The sequence below is a fragment of the Thalassophryne amazonica genome, chromosome 11 (assembly GCF_902500255.1).
Source record: "Thalassophryne amazonica chromosome 11, fThaAma1.1, whole genome shotgun sequence".
In the NCBI taxonomy this organism is placed as follows: Eukaryota; Metazoa; Chordata; class Actinopteri; order Batrachoidiformes; family Batrachoididae; genus Thalassophryne; species Thalassophryne amazonica.
This window is the reverse complement of record NC_047113.1, coordinates 8,809,548-8,832,912: the sequence shown is the minus strand read 5'-3', so window position 1 is coordinate 8,832,912 and position 23,365 is coordinate 8,809,548. Positions and strand designations below refer to the sequence as shown.

Below are 23,365 nucleotides of genomic sequence, written 5' to 3'. Positions count from 1 at the left end.
TTCATTGTTTATCACTTGTATATTTTGTTTTTTTCATTTGTTATATTATCTATTGTACTTTAGTGTTGGGTTGTGTTAATCACCTAGTGTATTTTATTTATAGTTTGTTTAGCCACTTTGTTTTCTTAGTCAGTTCCAGTCTCGTTTTGTCCTTGGGTTTATTTTCGCATTATCCTCTGATTAATTCTTATGTTCTGTTCATAGACCTCTGTTTCACTCCACATCCTGCACCTGCCATTTTGTCTTCATCCCTCACTTGTATATGATCATGTTCTCACTTCACATTACTACACCTGCCTCACGTCTTTGTGTCTCACCTTGTTTCTGTCAGTTTTGTGTTTTGATTCACTCGTGCTCTCGCACCTGCTCACACATCTTTGTCTCTTTCATCAGTCTTCCCTCAACTTTCTTGCACAGTACACTATCTTGGTCCACTAGCCACGCCCCCTTTCCAGATTCTTCCCTCCACACTGCACCTTGTTTCCTAATCAGTCTGCACATGCACCTTGTTTACACCACCTGTTATTTAAGACCTCACAGTCTCACAGCTCACTGCCAGATTGTTGTCTTTGTACACTTTCCAGTGTCTTCCACAGTCCTGAATTTTGTCTTGCCGTGTTCTGAATCCTGCTCTGTACTCCTCGACCATGCCTCTTGCCTTATCCCAGAAATCTGTGTTTGCTCGTGCCTTTGAACCCTGATCGTTTTTAACTGCATCTCTGCTTAATCCTGTTGGTACTTCTGCTTCATTAACTGACCACATGTGTACCAAACCAAGGCCTGGACTAAAGACCATGATTTGTCTTTCACCAAAGCCTAGTCTGGGAGTCTGCTTTGTGGGTCCAGCCGCTCTGGGTGCCGGGCAGCTGCCTGCCCTGACAATCATCACCCAGAAAAGATTTGAGAAGATGTGAGGAAAAAACATGCAGCCAGACCAAAAGACTCTAACAAAAGCATTTATGACCCCAGTCATCATGAAATTAATGCCTAAGCTGCTGACAAAAGTAGATTATTGCAGGGTCTAATTTTTTTTAATTACTAATACTTATTTTATTTTACTTGTTACTTGTATAGAGTTGAACAACTGAAACTTAGTCATATGTTTAACAAAAGATACTGAAGCATCATGTATGATACAAAGAATTGAGGGTTTTGGGAAAAGTTCTTCATTTATACAGCAATTTGTTTGTGGAATAGTTTACCTCAATCAGTAAAGAAATTGCATTGGGCAAAAGGTACTACAAGTTAAAGAATTTTTATGGAGTAAATTGCAGAACCAGTATAATGAAATGTATATTTATTATTTCTAATTTTTATGATATTTTTACTTTGTGTCTATTGTAAAATAGCTTTGTAAAAATTTGATTTGTCTATGTTTTTAGCTTGATGTTTTAATCTCTAATATTTCTATTTTTATTGTTACATCCACCAAGGATGTATTAAAATCTTCAGCATTTATTTATTTGTCTGTCTGCATGTTAGCAGGATTCCATTGAAACTACTGCGCAAATATTGACAAACGTTTCACCACAAATAGATATTAGGCTGTTGAAGATTTCATTAAATTTTGCAGGTGACCTGGATTCTGGATCAAGATTTTGCTTTCTATAGGCTTTTTGAAGGATTGCGTAAAAAAAAAAAACTTCTTCAGGGATTTTCACCAAATTTGCACCACAAATACAGTAGTGTTCAGAATAATAATAGTGCTATGTGACTAAAAAGTTGATTGGAGAGGGGAAAACTTATATGCAGGTGCAAGGTACAAAAAATGATAGGCTGTTCATCTACAATGATCTCCAATGCTTTAAAATGGACAAAAAACAACAGAGATGTGTGGAAGAAAACAGAAAACAACCATCAAAATGGATAGAAGAATAACCAGAATGGCAAAGGCTCACCCATTGATCAGCTCCAGGATGATCAAAGACAGTCTGGAGTTACCTGTAAGTGCTGTGACAGTTAGAAGACGCCTGTGTGAAGCTAATTTATTTGCAAGAATCTCCCGCAAAGTCCCTCTGTTAAATAAAAGACGTGCAGAAGAGGTTACAATTTGCCAAAGAACACATCAACTGGCCTAAAGAGAAATGGAGGAATATTTGGTGGACTGATGAGAGCAAAATTGTTCTTTTTGGGTCCAAGGGCTGCAGACAGTTTGTGAGACGACCTCCAAACTCTGAATTCAAGCCACAGTTCACAGTGAAGACAGTGAAGCATGGTGGTGCAAGCATCATGATATGGGCATGTTTCTCCTACTATGGTGTTTGGCCTATATATCGCATTCCAGGTATCATGGATCAGTTTGGATATGTCAAAATACTTGAAGAGGTCATGTTGCCTTATGCTGAAGAGGACATGCCCTTGAAATGGGTGTTTCAACAAGACAATGACCCCAAGCACACTAGTAAACCAGCAAAATCTTGGTTCCAAACCAACAAAATGAATGCCTCGCAGATGTGAAGAAATCATGAAAAACTGTGGTTATACAACTAAATACTAGTTTAGTGATTCACATGATTGCTAAAAAAGCAGTTTGAACATAATAGTTTTGAGTTTGTAGCGTCAACAGCAGATGCTGCTATTATTGTGAACACCCCCTTTTCTACTTCTTTTTTACTAATAGCCCAATTTCATAGCCTTAAGAGTGTGCATATCACTCTTAATGCTTGGTCTTGTTGGATTTGTGAGAATCTACTGAATCTACTGGTACCTTGTTTCCCATGTAACAATAAGAAATATACTCAAAACCTGGATTAATCATTTTAGTCACATAGCAGTATTATTCTAAACACTACTGTAGATATTAGGGCATGGAAGACCACTGAAATTTGGAGGTGATCCAGATCTGGATTGGTGGACATCAGAAATCTCAGATTGCTCTCGTTGTTTGTTATCCTCAGTTTTATTTGTACCTGTATTTATTTATTTATTTACTGTTAAGAATTTGCCAACATAAATCCAATCCAATCTACTTTACATGAAAACTGAAAACACTGGGTGGTCTTGTTTCAGTTGTTCAATGTTTAATTAATGGATTTTTGTTATTTTGTTTTTTTTACCAAGGTATTATCATTGTGAGATTTTAATCTATTTATAACCCTAGTTCCTCATTTAAAAAGAAGTAAGTCCTATATAGGGCCTATTGGTGCTGGTCCTTATCTCCGGATTTCGTAGCATTAAGCATATGAGAGTCTACGTCTCCCCGTTTGGCACACCAGTCTGATCTGATGCAGGATGCTTCACCAGCCTCAGCTGGGTGGACTGTAATCATCTAGATTAAATGTTTTTCCAAGGACAGAGACAGGTGGGATAAGGGGAATTCAATCTCAGATCTACATATTGGCAGGCCAGCTCCTTATCCACTCAGCCACCTGCTCTGCAACCTGCCACTTCTTCATGTAAGGTGGACTTATGTCAGGAAATGCATCCGGTATAAAACATGTGCCAAATCTGCATGCAAATCCATATTGGAGCTGTTGTAGTGCATCTGAGTAAAAATGGAAAAGCCAAAAGAATGACTAGAAAACAAAAGATTTTACTCCAGTCTTTTCACAGACAGTACCTTACACAAGCCTGCACTGGAACTATTCCACTGTGATTAGTCCTGTTATTAGGACAGGACTGGAAACTGGCCGACTCAGTCCTGACAGATGTTATTCTTCCCCTAAAATCACATCGACCTGATGAGCTCATGTTATTACTCACTGACAGTGATTCAATGCTGTGCAACCTCACAAAAAGACAAGACATATCTTTGTTCAATTCAGACGAATGCCAATGAAGCATGAAAGTACCCCATAGGTCAAAATCACCTCCTGTTGTTCAAAAGCACGTCGGTATTCCTGTTTTACACCATGTTTTCATGTTAGCACAACTGGGAACATGGAGAACGTACTTCCTGCTGGGGTTTTTCTTTTTTTTGGGGGGGGGGGGGGGGGTAATCAATTCTTTCCATTGTCTTTGGGGATGCAGGAGATTTACGCAACGTATATTAAGCAGAGGTGGAGATCCTCATCATATTATCAGGTCATCACAGGCCTAACTCTGACGGACAAAAAAAATCATTCATATTTCACATATTAGTATATTAGTGTTAAATTAACACTAAAGAGTGCCTATACGAGTACGAGGGTAGGCTGAAAAGTTCTAAGGCTCACCAAGAAGGAGAAATGCCATTTCAATAAAACTTGGCATGCATTAAGTTCAACTCTTCTGATGACTAACTGTTTTTTTTCCTTCCTGGTTGTGAGGTAGTTTGTGGTTCATAGCCAAGTTTGAAAGTTCGTGGTAGAGGGAAATGGCAAAAATAGACAAAATCTGGCATCGCGGTGTGATTAAGTACCTGCATAAGAAGGGGTTAAAGCCCAAGGATATTCATGCGGATATGGTTGCTACATTAGGGGATGAAGCTCCTTCCATATCTACAGTGCAGAAGTGGGCAGCTGAATTTAAGAGGGGCAGAGAGAGCCTTGAAGACGAACCAAGGTCTGGGCGGCCTGCAACAGCCACAACCCAGAAAAACATTGACCTTGTTCATGAAATGGTGATGGATGACAGACGATCGACGATTAATCAGCTAGCAGATGCTGTGGGAATATCCCGTGAGAGAATTGAACACATTCTGCATGAAGAACTTGGAATGTCAAAGGTGTCAGCTCGGTGGATGCCACGTCTTCTGACGCCTGATCAGAAAAGCACCAGGCTAATCATGTCGAAGGCAAACTTGGCACAATTTGAAGAGGATCCAGGCAATTTCATGGAACGTTTTCTTACCCAGGATGAGTGTTGGGTTCACCACTTTGAACCAGAGACAAAGAAACAATCAATGCAGTGGAAACACCCAAGGTCGCCACCTCCAAAGGCCAAGGTCGTTTTGTCTGCGGTGAAGGTCATGGTTTCAGTTTTCTGGGATGCCAAGGGCATTGTGTTCATGGACTATCTTGAAAAGGGACAAACCATAAATGGACAATACTATTCTAACCTACTGAGACAGTTACGCGAGGCTATCAAAAAGAAGTGACCAGGAAAGCTGACGAAAGGGGTGCTGTTCCATCAAGACAATGTCCCAGCTCACAAGTCAACAGTGGCCATGGCCACTATCCACGAGTGTGGATTCAAACTGGTATATCACCCACCATACTCCCCTGACTTGGCACCCTCGGACTTTCATCTGTTCCCAAACCTGAAAAAAAACTTGGCTGGGAAGCACTATCGGAGCAATGATGAGGTGATGGCTTCCGTTGAGGACTATTTTGACTCTCAAGATGAAAGCTTCTAAGCCAAGGTAATCAAAGCACTCAAGCACCGCTGGAAGAAGTGTGTGGAGTTACAGGGAGACTATGTAGAAAAATAACCCTGAATTTGTTCAATTCGACAACTGCATCATAGTCAGCCTTAGAACTTTTCAGCCTACCCTTGTAGGTGTTCACTCTTTTCAGTGTTAAATTAAGCACGGTCAGTGTTAAATCAACAGTGTCTTTGTTAAATTAACACCAACATATGTGAAAGTTAACACCAGATAAGTGTTACTGCTGAAAAGAGTGGACATCTATAAGCCCTCTCTAGTGTTAATTTGACACTGGCAATTTTACTGCATAACACAGGGAAAATACTCAAATACTGCACACACTGAAAAAGCAGCCAGTCTGCTCTGTGTCAGCCTGATCCTGTCAGATCTCAGAAGCTAAGCAGTATGGCATCTGGTTAGTACTTGGATAGGAGACCTCTTTGGAACACCAGCAGCTGTGTGTGTTTCTCCAGGTAAAACTGGAGTTGCGTCAGGAAGGGCATCCGGCCTAAAACTTGTGCCAGTTACCAATGCAGATCTGGCTGTACCCACTGTGGCGACCCTGAATAAAACCGTGAGCAGCCCAATGAACAACAACTGTACACACTGAAAAAAGAGAATAGCTGAGTCAACCTAAATGAGTTGTTTCAACTGGTAACATCTAAATGAATTAAGTTGTTTGAACTTAAGTTTGTAACTTACAGACTTAAGTTCAAACAACTTAATTCATTCAGGTGTTACCAACTGAAACAACTTTTTAAGTTGGTTCTTTTTTCAGTGCAGGAATTTAATATCAGAAAATTACAATATGATCTGAGCGCAAATTAGTAAAAATACTTTAATAGGCACTGATGGTCAGTTTAACATCATACATTCTTATTATTGCCACGTACCTTATACATCCTATTGCTGATGATCTTTGTTATCATCATTACAGCCATTGAAGCAGCCACAGCAGGTGACTGGAATCCCAATTAAAAAACATTCTGTTGTCCTATAAGATGATACCGATTCCACCCCAATTAAAAAAAAGTTTAAATGCTTTACATTTCTGCACAGTGAGATTTTCTCACAAACTGTTTCAGTTTGTTTTTGTGCTGATAAATCCAACACAATGTTCAAAACAGTTGAAAAAAAAATGCATTAACATCCCCGCAGCAACAGTTCTGTCTTAAGTCTCCTTTGAGTTATTTACAGTTAGCCTTCTCTCATTTCTTAAAAGTCTTCAATAAACTTTGGCGTGTACGCTGAAATGGGCAGAAGCCTACAAGTGTGTTCCAGCTGTCAAAGGCAGTGGTTGGTGGTCGAGTGCCATGGCGACTGGCGCAGGAGGCAGTCTGGAGTGTCTTCGGCTAGTTTGGCATGCCGGGAAATAGCTGTGAGTTGAGGGTTTAGGGGGAAGCTGTAGCGGTAAAGACAGTAAGGACTGTTAGTCTCTGAGAGACGGGGGATAAGTGGAGATCCAGGCCCCTGAGGACTGAAGGGGTTGTGGAATGGGATCAGGCACGTGGTGCTCCCGAGTGACCCTTGAAGACATGGGTCCCTACAGTGAGGAGGTTTCTTTCCTTGCAGTGCAGAAAGGAGTGAGAGGTCTGTTAGTGGAGACAGCGGGGCCAGGCCTCGTAGTCTGTCTGCTCCCAGGGAGGAGTAGGTTCTGTTGGATAGCGGGGAGGTGGGAGACGTGGAGCTCTTAAAGAGCGGGAACGCAAGGGTGTGAAGTGTGGCATCTTGGCAGGAAAGTGCTGAGAGGGAGAATGGCTGAAGGGATGAAGAAGAGGACAGAGGGAGCAGGCTCTTGAGATGAGATGCACTGCCGGTTGGTGTCCCAGAGTTTCCTGCTGAAAGATTTTACACAAATGCGTCAGGAGGTTGAAAATGTTGTATGAACCAGACAATAATGCTTGATGCACCACGGTACCTTGGAGCTGTATCGCAAATGGCTTAAAATCCAAGCTGAGAGGACCTCTCCAGGGATATGACTCCAACAGGCCATCCAGTACCCCCCTGTAAACAAAAATTCTTGAAAGCAAAGGCATCCGTAGCACCACCGAGGCATTCACTGTTTAACTTGAAGGTTTTATGTGGTGCCAAATTTCAGTCGTTGAACCTTAAGCTGCTCTACTCCTCGAGAAAAGTGCGAGTATATTGTGTTTCTGACATGAGTATTAATATTTGGTGGAATTTAAATTTTTTGTACCTGTTCCTCCCTGGATCTCTGAAGCCTTTGGCAAAGGGGTTCCTGTCGATCTTCAGCTTTGTGATCTTGCCCAAGAGAGAGAGGAACAGACACGGGTTAGGGCGGACTTGTCAAGTACTGATGTGTTAAGCTAACAATGACCTCAGCTTTACAACAGTGTGGAGAGTGGCAGAGAACTCCCCGAGGGTCTGCATCTCCCAGCAGCACCCAGGGCGAGCAGCCATGTCAAACACGGTTCTTGGGGAAGGGTTCAGGTTGTATGGTTTTATGTGGATCTTTAATGGCTGTGGAGTCCCGTCACAGCTTGTTACTGAGTTTCTGTTATAATACTTTCGCCGATTGTAAAAATGAACCCTGATGAAAACAGCTGGCAGTCCCCACGGACGGATCTGTTTCTAAAGGAATAGTAGCATACAGTTGGGACAGCCCCTCCCGCATAGGAACACACACCCTCTGTGAGCAATGAGCCCTGCAGAAAATCAGGACATTGCAATATAATTTAGCTGTGACCACAGAGAGCCAAGCCATACCCTGCTGATATGGAGATAAAAACATTTTTTATGTGAGGTCAAAGAGCCATCAGCTGCCGGTTAAATCGATCAAAGAATAATGGGGCCGGACTGAGGACTTGATTAGACTTCTAAAGGTTTTAAGTGCAAAAAGTATTTATTTGAGGCTGTTTCCCGTTTCTTCAAAATTGCCCCTTAGATTCTATAGCTTCTTGCTTTAAACCCTTGATTGAAATGCTGGTGCAAAGTCCTTTATCATTCTGTGGGCTTGTCATTTTTTTCGGCAGTTGTTACCTGTTGGTTCTGATAGGCTGTGACTGTGGTGAACTCTGTTTCTGGGAAGATAAAACTGTGCACTCCTTCAGCAGGCAGAGACTGGATCTGTGGTATGTCCATTCGAGGGTCATGTTGGATGATGTGCACACGTGGCTTGTATTTATGCATCGACTGAAGTATAATCTGAATGAAAAGATAAAAGTATTGTTTTAAAATTGTCAAGATGTGGGTCTCCATTAATTAATTATCTTTACGTAAAAGCACAACGTTTGGCAGACGTTGGACAGTGACTTTGGAATTGCATTTAAAAAAGTCAAATCATTTAACAATAATAATACTTATAATAATAACATATTTTAACATTAATTCAGAAAAAAAACTATCCTGTCTAATGTGAAAGTCAGTATTACTAAAGGTGATGTATTAGATGTAATTATGGAACAAACTATAACTTTGCACTACATGCTGCATTATTCAATCTATACAAAGAATAACAAGATTTTGCAAAATAGCACAAATTTTGTTATTCAACAATTATAGCAAAAAAAAAAATCACGCATCATTTAAGTGTCACACAAGTACAACTGTCAGAATTCAACATTATGTTTCAAAGATTTGTGTGTAAAGCCTGCAAATATGCGCAAAAATCAATTTCATAAGATCTTATTGTTCATTATGTAACTTTTGTAATTTGTTGTAATTTTCTTGTAGTTGAAGCAGTGCAAGGCAAAAGTTTTAAGTGTCCTGTATAAATGTGTTTTTCTTTTTTATTATATTGCAAAATGGCAAATTTAAAATTTCCAAATGTTAGCACTGAAACTGAAACTGTTACAGCCTGTCTTTTTTTTCTATTTTATTTAATAAAGTATATATTGAACAATGATCTGTTCTTGGTGGTGGCCAAGTGGTTAATGCGCTTGGTTTTGGTGCAGAAGGTTTCGGGTTCAAATCCCACCCCTGCCACATTTCTCCATGTAATGTGGAGTTGCATCAGGAAGGGCATCCGGCGTAAAACCTGTGCCATTTCAACATGCAGATCCACCTTGGATTTGCTGTGGCGACCCCGAGTGCAAACAAGGGAGCAGCCGAAGGGACTTACATATATTGAACAATGAAATAGATATTTTCAGATTAAAATTAAATCATTTGTAGATTTAAACACTGAATAATTACACACAGACAACAAACAAATAATCAATAAATGGATCAACACAATATTATTGGGAAATCATATAAGAATCAATCTAAAATAATGCTGTTTTAAAGCTAAGCAAAAACAATAAATAAATAAATAAACAATTGTGCACACTCCACAACATAATTAATTTTGTGGATCATATGGTTTTGTTTATTGTTTTTATTTGTATTTGTATTTTACTTTATACCAGTATTGCTATTTTTTTACTTTTATTTTTTGTTGTATATTCCTGCTTTTTATGTATGTTGATGAACACTGGGTTTGAAATAAACCAATTAGAGTGGATTTTGTACAGCACTTTGTATGTATAACTGAATATTATATATGAATAAAAATTATTATTAGTAGTGTAATTTTAGTTTTTAAGCCTAATTATTATAATATTATAGTTTATGTGGCGTACACAGCACATCCAGAAAGTATTCACAGTGCTTCACTTTTTCCACATTTTGTTACAGCCTTATTCCAACATTGAATTTTCCAAAAAAAATTCTACACACAATACCCCATAATGACAATGTGAATGCCATGACACTCAAAACTGAGCCCAGGTGCATCCTGTTTCCATTGATCATTGCTGAGATATTTCTAGAGGTTAATTGGTGTCCACCTGGGGTAAATTCAGTTGATTGGACATGATTTGGAAAGGCACACGCAGGTCAGAGCACAAGTCAAGCATGAAGTCAAAGGAATTGTCTGTAGACCTCAGAGACAGGATTGTCTCAAGGCACAAATCTGGGGAATGGTACAGAAACATTTCTACTGATTTGAAGGTCCGAATGAGCACAGTGACCTCCATCATCCGTAAACGGAAGAAGTTCGGCTCCACCAGGACTCTTCCCAGAGCTGGTCGCCCATCTAAACTCTTTTGCGTGAATGCCAGGCATCATGTTTGGTGGAAACCAGGCATCATCCCTACAATGAAGCATGGTGGTGGGAATATCATGCTGTGGGGATGCTTTTCAGTGACAGGAACTGGGAGACGAGTCAGGATTCAGGAAAAAAATGGATGCAACAATGTACAGAGACATCCTGGATGAAAACCTGCTCCAGAGTGCTCTTGAACTCAGACTGGGGCAACGGTTCATCTTTCAGCAGGACAATCACCCTAAACACACAGCCAAGATATCAAAGGAGTGGCTTCAGGACAACACTGTGAATGTCCTTGAGTGGCCCAGCCAGAGCCCAGACCTGAATCTGATTGAACGTCTCTGGAGAGATCTGAAAATGGCTGTGCACCAACGCTCCCCATCCAACCTGATGGAGCTTGAGAGGTGCTGCAAAGAGGAATGGACAAAACTGCCCAAAGATAGGTGCACCAAGCTTGTGGCATCATATTCAAGAAGACTTGCTGCCAAAGGTGCATCAACAAAGTATTGAGCAAAGTCTATGAATACTTATGTGATTTCTTAGGTTTTTATTTTGAATAAATTTGCAAGTTTCCAAAAAAAAAAATCTTGTCATTATGGGGTGTCATGAGTAGAAATTTGAGGGGAAAAAAATCATTTATTCCATTTTGGAATAAGGCTGCAACATAAACTATAAAAAAGTGACGCACTGTGAATAATTTCCAGATACACTATAAATTGAGTTATCGATTTGACAAAAGGGCCTTTGTATTCAGTGCCTGATTGCTGCTGAGTGTTGGAATAGCACTTACAGACCATCTGAAAATGTAGGGGAAAAGATCAAGAGAAAGAAGAAACTTTTTAATTGATGGAAACATTGGAAGGTTTTTTAAATACTTTTTTGCAGAATTTCATATTCATATATATATATATATATATATATATATATATATATATATATATGCCGGCTTCAGAAATCAGACAACAGTTGTGTTGTTGTGTTGAACCAAAATTAGCCAAATGACACAAAGAGCACTGGCACATGAACACGACAACACACAGGATTCAGCCACAAAAACAGACTTTGAGGTTGTTTTGCGTTTTGGTTTGACAGTGAAAATGCTGTTTCTCGGTTCCTGCCGTTTACTAGAATAACACCGCCTCCATCCCGCAGAGCAGAGATGGTTTCATAAACAGGAGGATCAACTCCAAATCCTTCTCGAGCCTCCCAGTCACCACATCTGTCACATCTGCACATCGCTGCAGCTTCACAGGAAATTCTACAGCCGAAGAGGATTTCCACTTCCTTCATCCCCCCAAAATACCACGGCTTTTCTCTCTGAAGAAATGTTCATAATTAGACCTGACACGGTTCAAGACGCGTGTGACAGCAATCAGAGGAAAACTGAAGCCGTCGGAGCGCAAAATCTCACTCCGCTGCTCCTAATTATACCAGCAGCTTCTTTTTCTTTTTTAATTTGGCCGTCTCCACGTGTGACAGCATGAAAAACGTTCTGCAGAAATATAACATGCATTTTCTGAAATGAATTTGAATTGAAACGACTTTCTTTCAGGTAAGATGTTAACATCACCGGTGACTGCAGAGAGCTCGCTGGCTGTGACGCAGAAAATGCGCAAGTGCGCGTTCAGCGTTACCTACATGTCCCTTGTCGTCCATCTCGTTGTTGGTGAGTTTGACCCGGTCGAAACTGATGACCTGCCGCATCCACGTCTCTCCTGCGCACGGCGAGTCCGGGTGCACGTACAATCTGGGAGAGATGCACGAGTGGTCCGTGTTTCCAGCCACCATCCACTGCGAGCTGTGATACACATACCTGAGGAGGGAACGCGTTTAAAAGACGGATAAATCCCAACCAGTGATCGTTAAGGTTATTTTAAAATACAGGCGCACTGACCTGTAGCGTTTGGAGTCCACCGGCATGACGTCCATGGCGACGTAATACTGCCGACAGGGGTCCAGGTTACGAACTTTGATGCGCACTGAAGGAAACATTCTTCTAAATGACAAAAAAAAAAAAAACTCTTGCATCTTCATTATCCATTTATTGTAGGTTTTCAAATAAAAAAATAGTTCAGTCCAGCGTGCATACACAGAATCTTTCACCACAAACGGTCACGTTCAGATGGATGTGCGTTCTGCGGCCTAACTCACCCAGATTTGGGGCCAATAATATCAGCAAATTGTTTTAAACAACCCGTAGAAAAAAATAAAGGAAACATATATTATATATTATATTTATTTTACTCAAATCAATTTATTTAATACACCTAAGAATAAATCAAACTAAAGGCAAACTAAGACTTTTATTACTAATTCCGTTCAGCAAAACGTAATCGTCATATTTAACATCTCTGAAATTGAGTTTAAATCACCCCCCCCAAATCCATTACTTTTTACTTCTGAATTCTAATTTTGATTTGCAGGAAAGAAAAGAAAAACCCTTCATTGCATTACGTTAAAGCCGTTTTACGCACGATGACATATAACAGAGAATCAACACTGCGCGTATCAGAAATGCACCAACATGGAAAAATCACATTTAACTTTAGTTTTAAAACTGAAAAAGTGTTAGATTTCTGAGAGAGAGAAAGAGAGAGAAACCCTTCCAATTAAAGTATAACCTTTTTGCGCAGGTATGGCAGAATATTCTGATTTATGTAAACTTTTGTTATTATTATTATTATTATTATTAGTAGTAGTAGTAGTAGTAGTATTATATCAATGAGTTAAAGGATCGTTAAAAAGAAAAGTTTGTATCTGCAAACATTTTATAAGATTCCTCTGCACAGCTGTAACATTTTTAAAATAAATAATATAATAGGTAATTTTAAATAGCTTTTCTTTGCAATTGAATTCACAAAGTCAGTAAAATCAATTAAAATGCTATACGTTTCCAATTTATTTCGTTGTTACTGTCACGTTTAACGGCATTTAACTCTAGTTTTTGTACCTGCCAGCTTTGGTGATGATCATCTCAGTGCCGATCTCATAGAATCTCTTCCAGAGCTCGGAGCCCTGCAGCTCCACTCGGACCTCTGCTCCCGGGCTGCAGCCGCTCTCCACCGGCCTGTTGTCGTCTCTCTTTGCTTCAGCAGCCTCCTGAGAGTCCAAGTTGATACTTTGTGTTTGCGGATCACATGATCTGTCTTCTTGTTTCCGCAGAGTCGAACCTGCTTTTTTCGCCTGGGTTGCTGCACATTTAGACAGTCCTTTAATGAGATGAATTAACAAGGTGATGAGTAATTGTGAAAGTGTGTCCAAACTTTTCATTGGTAGTGCATTTACAATTACATTAAGTGCCATTATGTTTAAAAAATTATAGTGATTGCAAGTGATAATTTTCGGGATATGCAGATGTTATAACTTATTTTGTTGTAAAAAAAAATGATCAGTGTAACCTCATCATTTATTTAAACATGACATAAAGCATTATATAAAGCATTACTTTTGAAAATCATTGATTATAGTCTGATGGGGTTTTTTTATTCATATGGATATTATAAATGTTAAAAAACCGTTTTATAACCTGTAAACATCCTATCCTTTTACGCGCTGTCCTGTTCTATCTTATGCGTAATTGCCTGTAAACGACCCGATGCTGTCGAAAGCCCACTAACCGTTTCCTTCTGTGTCTCTGCTGAAGATGCTCGCAGTTGAACTTGAGTCGTGTCCGTCCGACACTTTCATCCTCTTGCAGGGTTTACCCACCAGCGCCTCCACAGAAAACGCATGAGCCCTGGAGCTCAGACCCTGCATCCTGGCCAAACAGCCCTTTTTCTGCAGGTCGGATACCACGCTGAAGCTTTTGGTGGAAAATCCTCATTCAGGTCAGAACCAGCACCTCAGCGGTCTCTCACAGCGGCTCCGTGACGCTGCGTAATTGATGCGGCTCTTTTCCATGTGTTGACGCGCGCCTTCATCCAAATCTTTGAAAACTGGCACGCCTCTCCTCGCTGCAGTTTTTCTCTCTCCTCCTCTATCCGTGTCGCTCTCTTCTCTTTTCTCACGGAGTCGTCGTTGCTGTGCTTCCTTTAAGCGTCACGGAGAGGGAGGGAAGAGCGCGGCGCGCATTCCTCCACAGGGACCTGCACTGCAAAAATATCCGCACCAGCATTTGTCTCGGCCTCAAAATTCTTAAAGCGAGAGCTCGTCCTCAAAATAAAATTACTTAACTTTTCTGTTGTTATTCCTGTCGGAGGATATATAAAAAAAAATCTGTCAAAGGAAACAATAGTTTCTTGTATGCGTGACTCACGTGGTCTTGCGCCGAATAAATAAATAAAACTTAAATTACGACATTCACGTTGTTGTTGTTGTTGTTGTTGTTGTTGTGTGTGTGTGTGTGTGTGTGTGTGTGTGTGTGTGTGTGTGTGTGTGTGTGTGTGTGTGTGTGTGTGTGTGTGTGTGTGTGTGTGTGTGTGTGTGTGTGTGTGCTGGAAGTGTCCAGGACAAAGTAGCAGTAGCATCTTTACGCATCTTTACGCACAATGTTGCTGCAAGATCACGACAGATTGTACAGTGAAGCTGTTTTGATATTTATGCCATTTGGTGTCATGCACGGTTCCCAACATTAGGAAAGATTTAAGGCAAAAAAAAAACTATTAAAAAGTTAGATTAATCAAATAAAACAGATTTAAAATTTGGATACTTATTGCTACATTTTAAAAACCTCATTTAAATAATAACTTTAATATTTTTAAGGGACGTTTTGACTGATCTTCGAGTTTTCCTACCACATAGAGAGCAGATAGCATTTTGGAGCTGGTTGGTTGGGGAGGCAGAGCACTAATATTTAAGTTGAAGTTTAATTTAGACCATCTGGATGGTGAAATATCTCCACGGAACACATTGCAATTCTGTTGAAGCTAACGATTCCTGCATTAATTTGAATGCTTTTCTTGAAGCGCGTTCTTTGTCTCCCGTTTCTGCGCCGTACGAGTTTTTTCTTCTTCTTCTTCTTCTTCTTCTTCTTTTTGCGGTTCCCGGTGAGGGTGTGCGCCAGTCTGGTTTTCATAAGCGCGGATCTTAGATGGAGTTTGGCGCACTGGGAGAAACTGGGCTGTAATGACAGCTAAGGATTATTACATTACTTCTCGACATGAAATAGATCCGCTTTACACAAACAAAAGCTCTATTTAAAATGTTTTTTAATCACATGATATAATTGCTCTGAGGAGAAAACAAATGAGGCTGTGTTTATAGCACGGTTGGTTTGGTTGCTGATGGAAATCTCCGACAACACTCGGGAAATGGAGAACTATGACCAACCGGAATCACATGTTCTCTGTCATCAGAACCTGTCTCAGCACCGGGCTTTGGGTTTATGTTTATTCATTTTCAACTTTTGCGTTCTTTCAGTCATTAAGTGCGTCGGTAACAGCCCCGTGCGCACGGGCCTTCGAAGCAAGAAATCATTTCAGGTATTCCTTATTACAAGCTCAGACTGTATGAAAAATGATTTTCTCACGTCAACTCAGCAGTCAGCTCATAAAGCTTTGTGTTAGGATGACGTCACCTCTGTGATGGATCGGGCCCCACGCTCCGCGGTTCGTGCGTAAAATGAAATTTATCTTATATGGGCATGTTTTTGCGAACGTTTCCTCTTCTTAAGTGCAACATGCACACACTTTGGGGAAACTGCAGGAACTCAAATCCAATTTGGCATGCGCATCAGGTTTCCAATAATGCGGAAGTTTGATAATCCGCTGCAATTACGCGTTCCGACCATTCTGAGCCACTTGAGCGCGCGCGCTGTTGATTTGTGTATTCCGGCTAATTAATAATCATTTGCGAATAATTGGTGCGCATCTGAAACTTCGTGGTGGGCCTTTAAACGCAACAGGAAAAACTGTGGGCTTGAAATTTTTCTAAAAAAAGACTTTGTGTTGACCATGACAACGAATATAGCCTTTTAAAAAACATTTAGGTTGTAAACAAACCTTTTACAGTGTCTAAAAAAAATATTCCCTTAGCTTAAATGTTCATCTGATAATATCTTTTTTTTAAACTCTTTAATTGGAAGAGTATTAACACACTCCAAACCAGTGTTGCACTTTTTGGGGCAACGATTTCATACATTTATATCAGAGTTTGATGTTAAAATTTGAAGTTATTTATTTTTGCCCTTTTTGCAAGTCGAGGCCAAATTGAGTTTGGTGTGTTTTGGCTTGGATGAATTAAAGTATTTTGCTTTTCTTTTTCCCAGACAAATGCTTTGTTTATTACCCGAGGAAAGAAGGCAGAGGTCACGGTATGTGTTTACCATTGGTTCTTTATTTATTAGTGTTGAATATGTTGCAAAAAGTAAAAGAGTTTGACAAAATTATGTGAAGAAATTGTCCTTAAATAAGGCAAGATTTGGTTAAATTCACCACCTCTTTTATATTTTTCTTTTCTATTGTAAAAAAAAAATAACATAGTGATAAAAATCCTCTATGATATGTTTTGAACTTTCCTTATGATGTCACAAAGTTCCATAGATTGTATGCTAACAGAAGTGGCAGAAGGATTTTGACTGAATACTTAGTACAGATGGGCTTTAGGTCTTAAGCAGATCTCCCATTGGCAATTTCTGGCACCTGATTGGTTTCTAAAGTGATTAAAAAAATGGATACTCTATTGGGACATGCTATTGTAAGTAAACAGTGGCAATCCTTCTGAGGCAGACCACTGTAACCCATCCTACAGGTTTTGAAATGTTAAAAAAAAATAATTTCACTGTGATTCATCATGATCTTCAAAAGCAATTCATTCTCATAGCAAGTTCATGATGTTGGAAAAAGTCAAATCTATTATTTTGTGATGGTATCACAAAATTTGGGGTGATGGGGGGTGGGCAATGGTGACTGAAACATGACTGCATCATGAAAATATGCATTTCGTGACAGGATCAATAAGAAAAAAAAAGAAGAGCAATCAGATTGTAATTTGTGCAGATAGGGATGTTACTTTAATTTTTGAGACACTTTGGTTTTTATTTCATTACTGTATTCTGAAGTACATCATTTCTTCTTGAATGTGGATTTGGCTGCACAGTCACTTTGATGCCAAATTAAAATTACAGGCTGAAATTAAAAATGAGGCAGGTTTATTTCTGTTTTAGGCCTGAGCAGGCAGCGACTGTGTGCAATGGGGGAGTTGCAGAAGATTACCACAGCCCAGTGAGATGCAGGGCACCACAGGCTTGATGACACATGATTGCTGCTGATGGTTGTGGGCAACTGGGGCACCTTGTATTTGGAATCTGGGCGTCAATCTGTGCCAAAATGGGAGACAGACTTTCGATGAGTTCTTTAAATTTTAGTTGTCTTTTTCTCTTTCATCTTGTTCTGTTCGCCGTTGTTAGATGTTACTTGTCTTTTCATAGACAGGTGCTAAAAACCATTTTAGTGTGACTTCATTCCCATAGCGACACCATTAGCAGCACCACCTTCTGACTCCAATCATATACTCATATGTGACAATTCAGCATAACTTGACCAAACACTTTGGCTTGATAGATAGAAAAAAGTCTGTTGGATTTTCAGTGAGTTTTTCTTTTCACTAAACATATGTATCTGTATTGCTGTCACGTTTCACCACCATGTTGATTATTTATTTGGAACCCAGAAGTAGTGGTTGTTGGGAAAAGTTATGTGATGCTGACATCATGGTTGTGACGGCTTATTTGCTGGACACTAGCCATCAGAATAAAAGGCATTGCTTAATGGTACCTTATGATCTCAATTAATCCAGGTTGGGTACTTTACCCTAAACTAGACTTCAAAGTAATTGTTGAACCAATTCTCTCTAAGCTTTAGGCCACCACTTCTGCTTTTAACTTTTTCTGGGATTCCTGCCATTTGACATTATTAGCCAAGTGAAATGTGGGTGTACCCATGAGCTTTGTCAGTTGATGTACTCCTCGGCATAGAAGCACCCGTGGGCTGGAGCATGCCAAGAGAGATGGATCACAAAAGTCCAAAATGTTGCAAGTGATGTTCCCTCACAGTTAAATGCAAATAAAATAAACACATACACACTGCTTGGTTGGTCCACGAAAAAAAAAAAAAAAAAAACTTTTTTCACATTGTCATTATGGGGTATTGTGTGTAAAATTTTGAGGGTTAAAATGAATTTCATCCATTTTGGAATAAGCCTGTAACATAACAAAATGTGGAAAAAGTGAAGCGCTGTGAATACTTTCCGGATCCACTGTATGTTCACTGTATTGAGCTTGTTCCTCATTATCTGCCTTAGAAGGTGAGTCACCATGGCAACTTTAGACATTAAAGCAGTGGTGGTGCTCTTGAGTCCTAAACAGAAAGTCCCTGTTCAAAGACATCTGTGCTCCAATCTCTGTTTTTGTCAGGAACAGGTTTGCCACAGTAACTTTGAAAAGTTACTTTATTCTTACTTAATTTACAGTTACATTTTACACTTACTTTATACAGTTACTTCATTAGCAGTTTTATACAGTTACTTCATTAGCAGCTGACATTGACAACTTGTTGGTAGCTGCTGAATGTAACTAATGAAGTAACTTGTAATCTATAGTTACTTTTCTGAGTATTCAATCTTAAAAATAACCATTAGTTACTTTGTTGATTACTCAATCTTAAGAGTAACTAAGGTAGATTACTAATTACCTTATCAGTTACATACGTATTAGTTACAAGTTGTTGGCAGCTGCTAATAAAGTAACTTCATAACACTGCTAATGAAGTAACTGTATAAAGTAATTGTATAAAATAACTAAAAAAGTAAAGCAACTTTTAAAAGTAACTGTGGCAGCACTGCTCAAGAAGGGCATCCAGTGTAAAACTTGTACCAAATCAACATGTGAAACCAAGCAGGATCTGTTGTGGCAACCCAGAGCAAAAACAGGAGTAGTACAAAGAAAAAAAAAATACAAGATTCATCCATTCATTCATTTTATAAACCCGCTTATTGAAATTAAAGGTCATGGGGTGCTGGAGCCTATCCCAGGTGATGGTCAGTAAGTGAGAAGCAGGGTGCACCCAGACTATCATAGGGCTGACACACACACACACACACACACACACACACACACACACACACACACACACACACACACACACACACACACACACACACACACACACACACACACACACACACACACACACACACACACACAAAGTGCTTAACCATTTTTATCCCAGGTAAGAAAATGAAGTGTGTGAGTTGTAGTTTGGTGCGGAGCTGTAGGGAACCTTCTCATTAGTGCATCCATCATTCGCAGTCAGCATTAGAGTGAACTCGTGTACTGAGCACCCTGTCGGATACTCATTTGCTATAATTTGGAACAACTTGAGCAAAGGTATTACATCTAATTTTGCCAAAAGCTCAGTGATACTAAGTGGAAACAGTCTTCAAGATTCAGCAGGCTTTCGGTAATTATTCCATGAGCATATCGCAAACAAATGAGTGGTATAACCACTTCAAAAAGTCAGTGAAGAGTGGCGCACATTTCAGTAGACCATCCACAAGCCAAAATTACCAAGTAACTGACAGAATATGGACTTTGGTCATGGATAACCGTCGTGTCACCATCCAAGAACTTGCGGATGAAGTGGCGATAAGCACAGGTTCAGTACATTCCAGTTTGATGGAGCATTTGGACATGCGGAGAGTGTCAGCAAAATTTATGCCAAAGGTGCTAACAGTGGAGCAGAAGTAACTGCGTGTGGAAGTCTCACAGGAGACAGGACATGTTGGATTGTGAACCTGGACTGTGAAACAGTAACCCTGACTTCATGAACACTGTCATCACTGGTGATGAAACATGGGTTTATGGGTACAACTAGGAAACCAAATTTCAATCATCGCAACGGAAACATCCAACATCAATTAGACCAAAAAAAAAATAAAGCACTGCAGGTGCACAGCAATGTCAAAACCATGTTGACTGTTTTCTTTGAATCCTGTGGGGCACATCATGAGTATGTGCCAGATGGCCAAAATATGAATAAAGTATGTTATCGGGAGGTCCTACATCACCTTTGTGATGCTGTGCACCACAAAAGATCACTCGTGATTCATTAGGATCCCTGCTGTCCTGACATAGCTCCCTCTGATATTTGGCCATTCCCCAAGATCAAAATAACACTTAAAGGGACTTGATTTGAGTCATGAGAAGCCATCACATGGAACATAATGGCTCTGGCTGGACACCATTCCTCAAGAGACCTTCCAGAAATACTTGCAACAATGGCAGAACCTCTGGGAGAAGTGTGTGCAGTCCCAAAGAGACTACTTTGAAGGGGATTAGGATTGCAGACCCCCAGATGAGTAACTATTTTTCGCAGACAAAGGTTGGATACTTTGGTACAGAGCCCTGGAAGTGTCATTGCAAAATGTTTTGCATGTGGAGAGAACGTGCGCAGGTTTTATTATATTGTGCACACGTTTTGTTATATTGTGCCCACTTTTTGTTATATTGTGCGCACATTTTATTATATTATGCGCACATTTTGTTATATTGTGCGCACTTTTTGTTATATTGTGCGCATGTTTTGTTATATTGTGCGCACTTTTTGTTACATTGTGCACACATTTTATTACATTGTGCGCACGTTTTGTTATATTGTGTGCACTTTTTGTTATATTGTGCGCACATTTTATTATATTGTGCGTACGTTTTGTTATATTGTGCGCTCGTTTTAATACATTGTGTGCACAAACGTGCATTCAATATTGTTGTGACACATAAATGTTGGCTATTAGCCAACAAACCAGCAGACAGTGTAATACATTTCCCCTTTAGAAATGGATCTGGTTAGAGTGTATCATCATGGTTTGGGCGCACAAGGACATACAGAGAACTCCAGCTGCCCAGCATGACATCATCTGGAGTTTAAGCACATTAAAAAGGATGCTGAGGGCGAAGCGTCTCCCCGTCGTGAGGATGACAATTTAGGTCATATTATGAATTTCATTTTGAACAAAAGGAAAACGTGCGCACATTTTATTAATTCGAGGGCTCAATTAAAGGAAAACGTGCGCACGTTTTAATTAATTTGAGGGCTCAATTAAAAGAAAATGTGCGCATGTTTTATTAATTCGAGGGCTCGATTAAAGGAAAACGTGCGCACGAATGATCACAGCCATTAAAACATGCACACAAATTATCATGGCAATTAAAACGTGCGCACGTTTTATTAATTTGAGAGCACATTTTATTAATTCGTGGGCTCAATTAAAGGAAAACGTGTGCACAAATTATCATGGTCAGAAAAAAAACTATCACTTTAAGTAACCTCTCCCAGGTTCCGTACTTTGGATATATATATATATATATATATATATATATATATATATATATATATATATATATATGTGTGTGTGTGTGTGTGAGTGGTGTGTATTTGTGCATGTGTGTATGTGTGCATGCATGTGCACGCACTGCATGCTGGTGCCCAAAATGTAATCACGACCAGCCGTGCAGCCAGTGTAAGCATGTGTCCATTCAGTGTGTGTGTGTGCACGCATGCACTCACATCAATGCATACATACATGTGTGCGTGTGTGTGTGTGTTTATAAACAGGGCTGTCTGGTGCTCAGTGCTGAGTGGATGTGACGGCGCTTCTGATGGTTTGTTTTACGTTGTATCCTGATGACGAGCACCCTCGCGCACATTCTCTGTATCTGTGTGTGCACAGAGGGTTATTCTGGACACTGTCTGCCGGAGCGGATGCCCACTCACTGCCAAATGTCAAACTTGCACCAGCCACCCGGCGTGACACACAGAGTGTTTGAATGCAAGCTGTTGTGTACACTTAGTGTACTGTGGCACTAATAGGTTACGAGCTGTGTGTGTTTGACGTGAGGGAAGGCTCACTGGGAGTAAACTCCAAACTGAGGCAATGATGTGCTAATTGTTTCCAACACCAGCTTGACATAGCTGATGGTGAGAGGGGAACAGGAAGAGAAAGAAGGCAAAACTTTCTGCAGCGTGACCAATTATAGGTGACAAATTCCTTTGACCCTGGCATGTCATCAGCTGTGTTTGCTGTGTGCGTGTGCATCATCACATCTGCTCCTCATAACCTCCTTGTTGTCCCGCTCTCAGGGGGTTCAGCTGTCTGAGCTCCATGTCGGATCCCTGCAGGAACTTTGCATCTTCTCCTGCTGCTTCTGTAGTTCTGATGCGGGAGCCAAGGACACAGCGATCATGTCACTCCTCGATGTTAATTGAGTGTGTCTGCCAGCACGGTTGCATCTTGTTCTTGATTTCCTGTTGAAAAGGATCGCAATCCTCTCCACTCATCATTTGTCACTGAGAGAAAAATGTGGGCTTAATCCAGTTTGTCTGGCTGGAAAAGAGGAAAAACTCACCTGAGCGCAAAAATGTTGCATCTCACCTGTTTCATTTCACAAGATCTCATGTACCGGCAGTGTTTGCTGTCCAAGATATTCCCTCTCTTTGTGCTGCCTCATGCTCAGCTGGGAGGATTTGGGAATCCTGGGCATGAGGCCTGGTACAACCACCTTCCCCCTGCCCACAGCGTGGGAGATTTAATGGCTCATGTGCCACGGCACCCGACCTTTATTGGCTCCTTCTGCCTCAGCCAGAGCGGCTGGGTAAGAAGGGAAGAGGGCAAAAGGAAAGGAGGGAAGGCTGCCAAAATGCAGCCTCCTCTCACCACAAGTGTGTTGTGAATTATCTTCTCCCTCCCTCTCTGTCTTTCTTTCTCATCCTAAGCCTTTGGTGATCCCTTGCTGCTCACCCTCTTCCTATTAAACACATATAGATCTTCATCTGACCACAAAGCTTTCATGAAGGCCTGCTGTACGGCACATTCCCCTCGCTTGTTTGGATAGCTAATTCTTTTTGAGGAAAGTCTTCCCCCACCCCTTTCTGTCTCTTTCTATCCCTTTGCATTGGCAGTAACTGTGTGGTTAATGGTTCGGGGAAGAAAGAAGCAAAAACAGCCGTAATTGGTAATGAGAGTCAGACTGCATCTGAGGATCTCACTCGAGTGACTTTCTCCACTTGCGTCTCAAAAGTAACAACCCAAACAGACGG

The 23,365-nt window shown here is 40.4% G+C and overlaps 1 protein-coding gene across 1 annotated transcript; it reads right to left on the bottom strand.

The window, feature by feature from the left end:
• Positions 1–6,441: 6,441 nt before the first annotated feature.
• tbx22 (T-box transcription factor 22) lies at positions 6,442–22,709 on the bottom strand. Its single transcript, XM_034181851.1, has 11 exons — positions 22,675–22,709; positions 22,371–22,481; positions 22,178–22,240; positions 13,952–14,136; positions 13,285–13,543; positions 12,229–12,330; positions 11,973–12,147; positions 8,285–8,449; positions 7,482–7,546; positions 7,203–7,288; positions 6,442–7,119 (listed from the first exon to the last, which is right to left on the bottom strand). The coding sequence occupies exons 1-11, from the start codon at positions 22,707–22,709 to the stop codon at positions 6,569–6,571; spliced, it is 1,797 nt and encodes a 598-aa protein (XP_034037742.1). The 3' UTR covers positions 6,442–6,568.
• Positions 22,710–23,365: the final 656 nt, after the last annotated feature.

Excerpts from the sequence above, each read along its gene's own strand:
- tbx22 (XM_034181851.1), bottom strand. The coding sequence starts at position 22,709 with ATGAAACAGGTGAGATGCAACATTTTTGCGCTCAG. Across the intron at positions 22,241-22,370 it reads GGAGGTTATGAGGAGCAGAT|CTATGTCAAGCTGGTGTTGG; the intron begins GTGATGATGCAC and ends TCTCACCATCAG. Across the intron at positions 7,120-7,202 it reads ATTTGCGATACAGCTCCAAG|GAAACTCTGGGACACCAACC; the intron begins GTACCGTGGTGC and ends ATCTTTCAGCAG.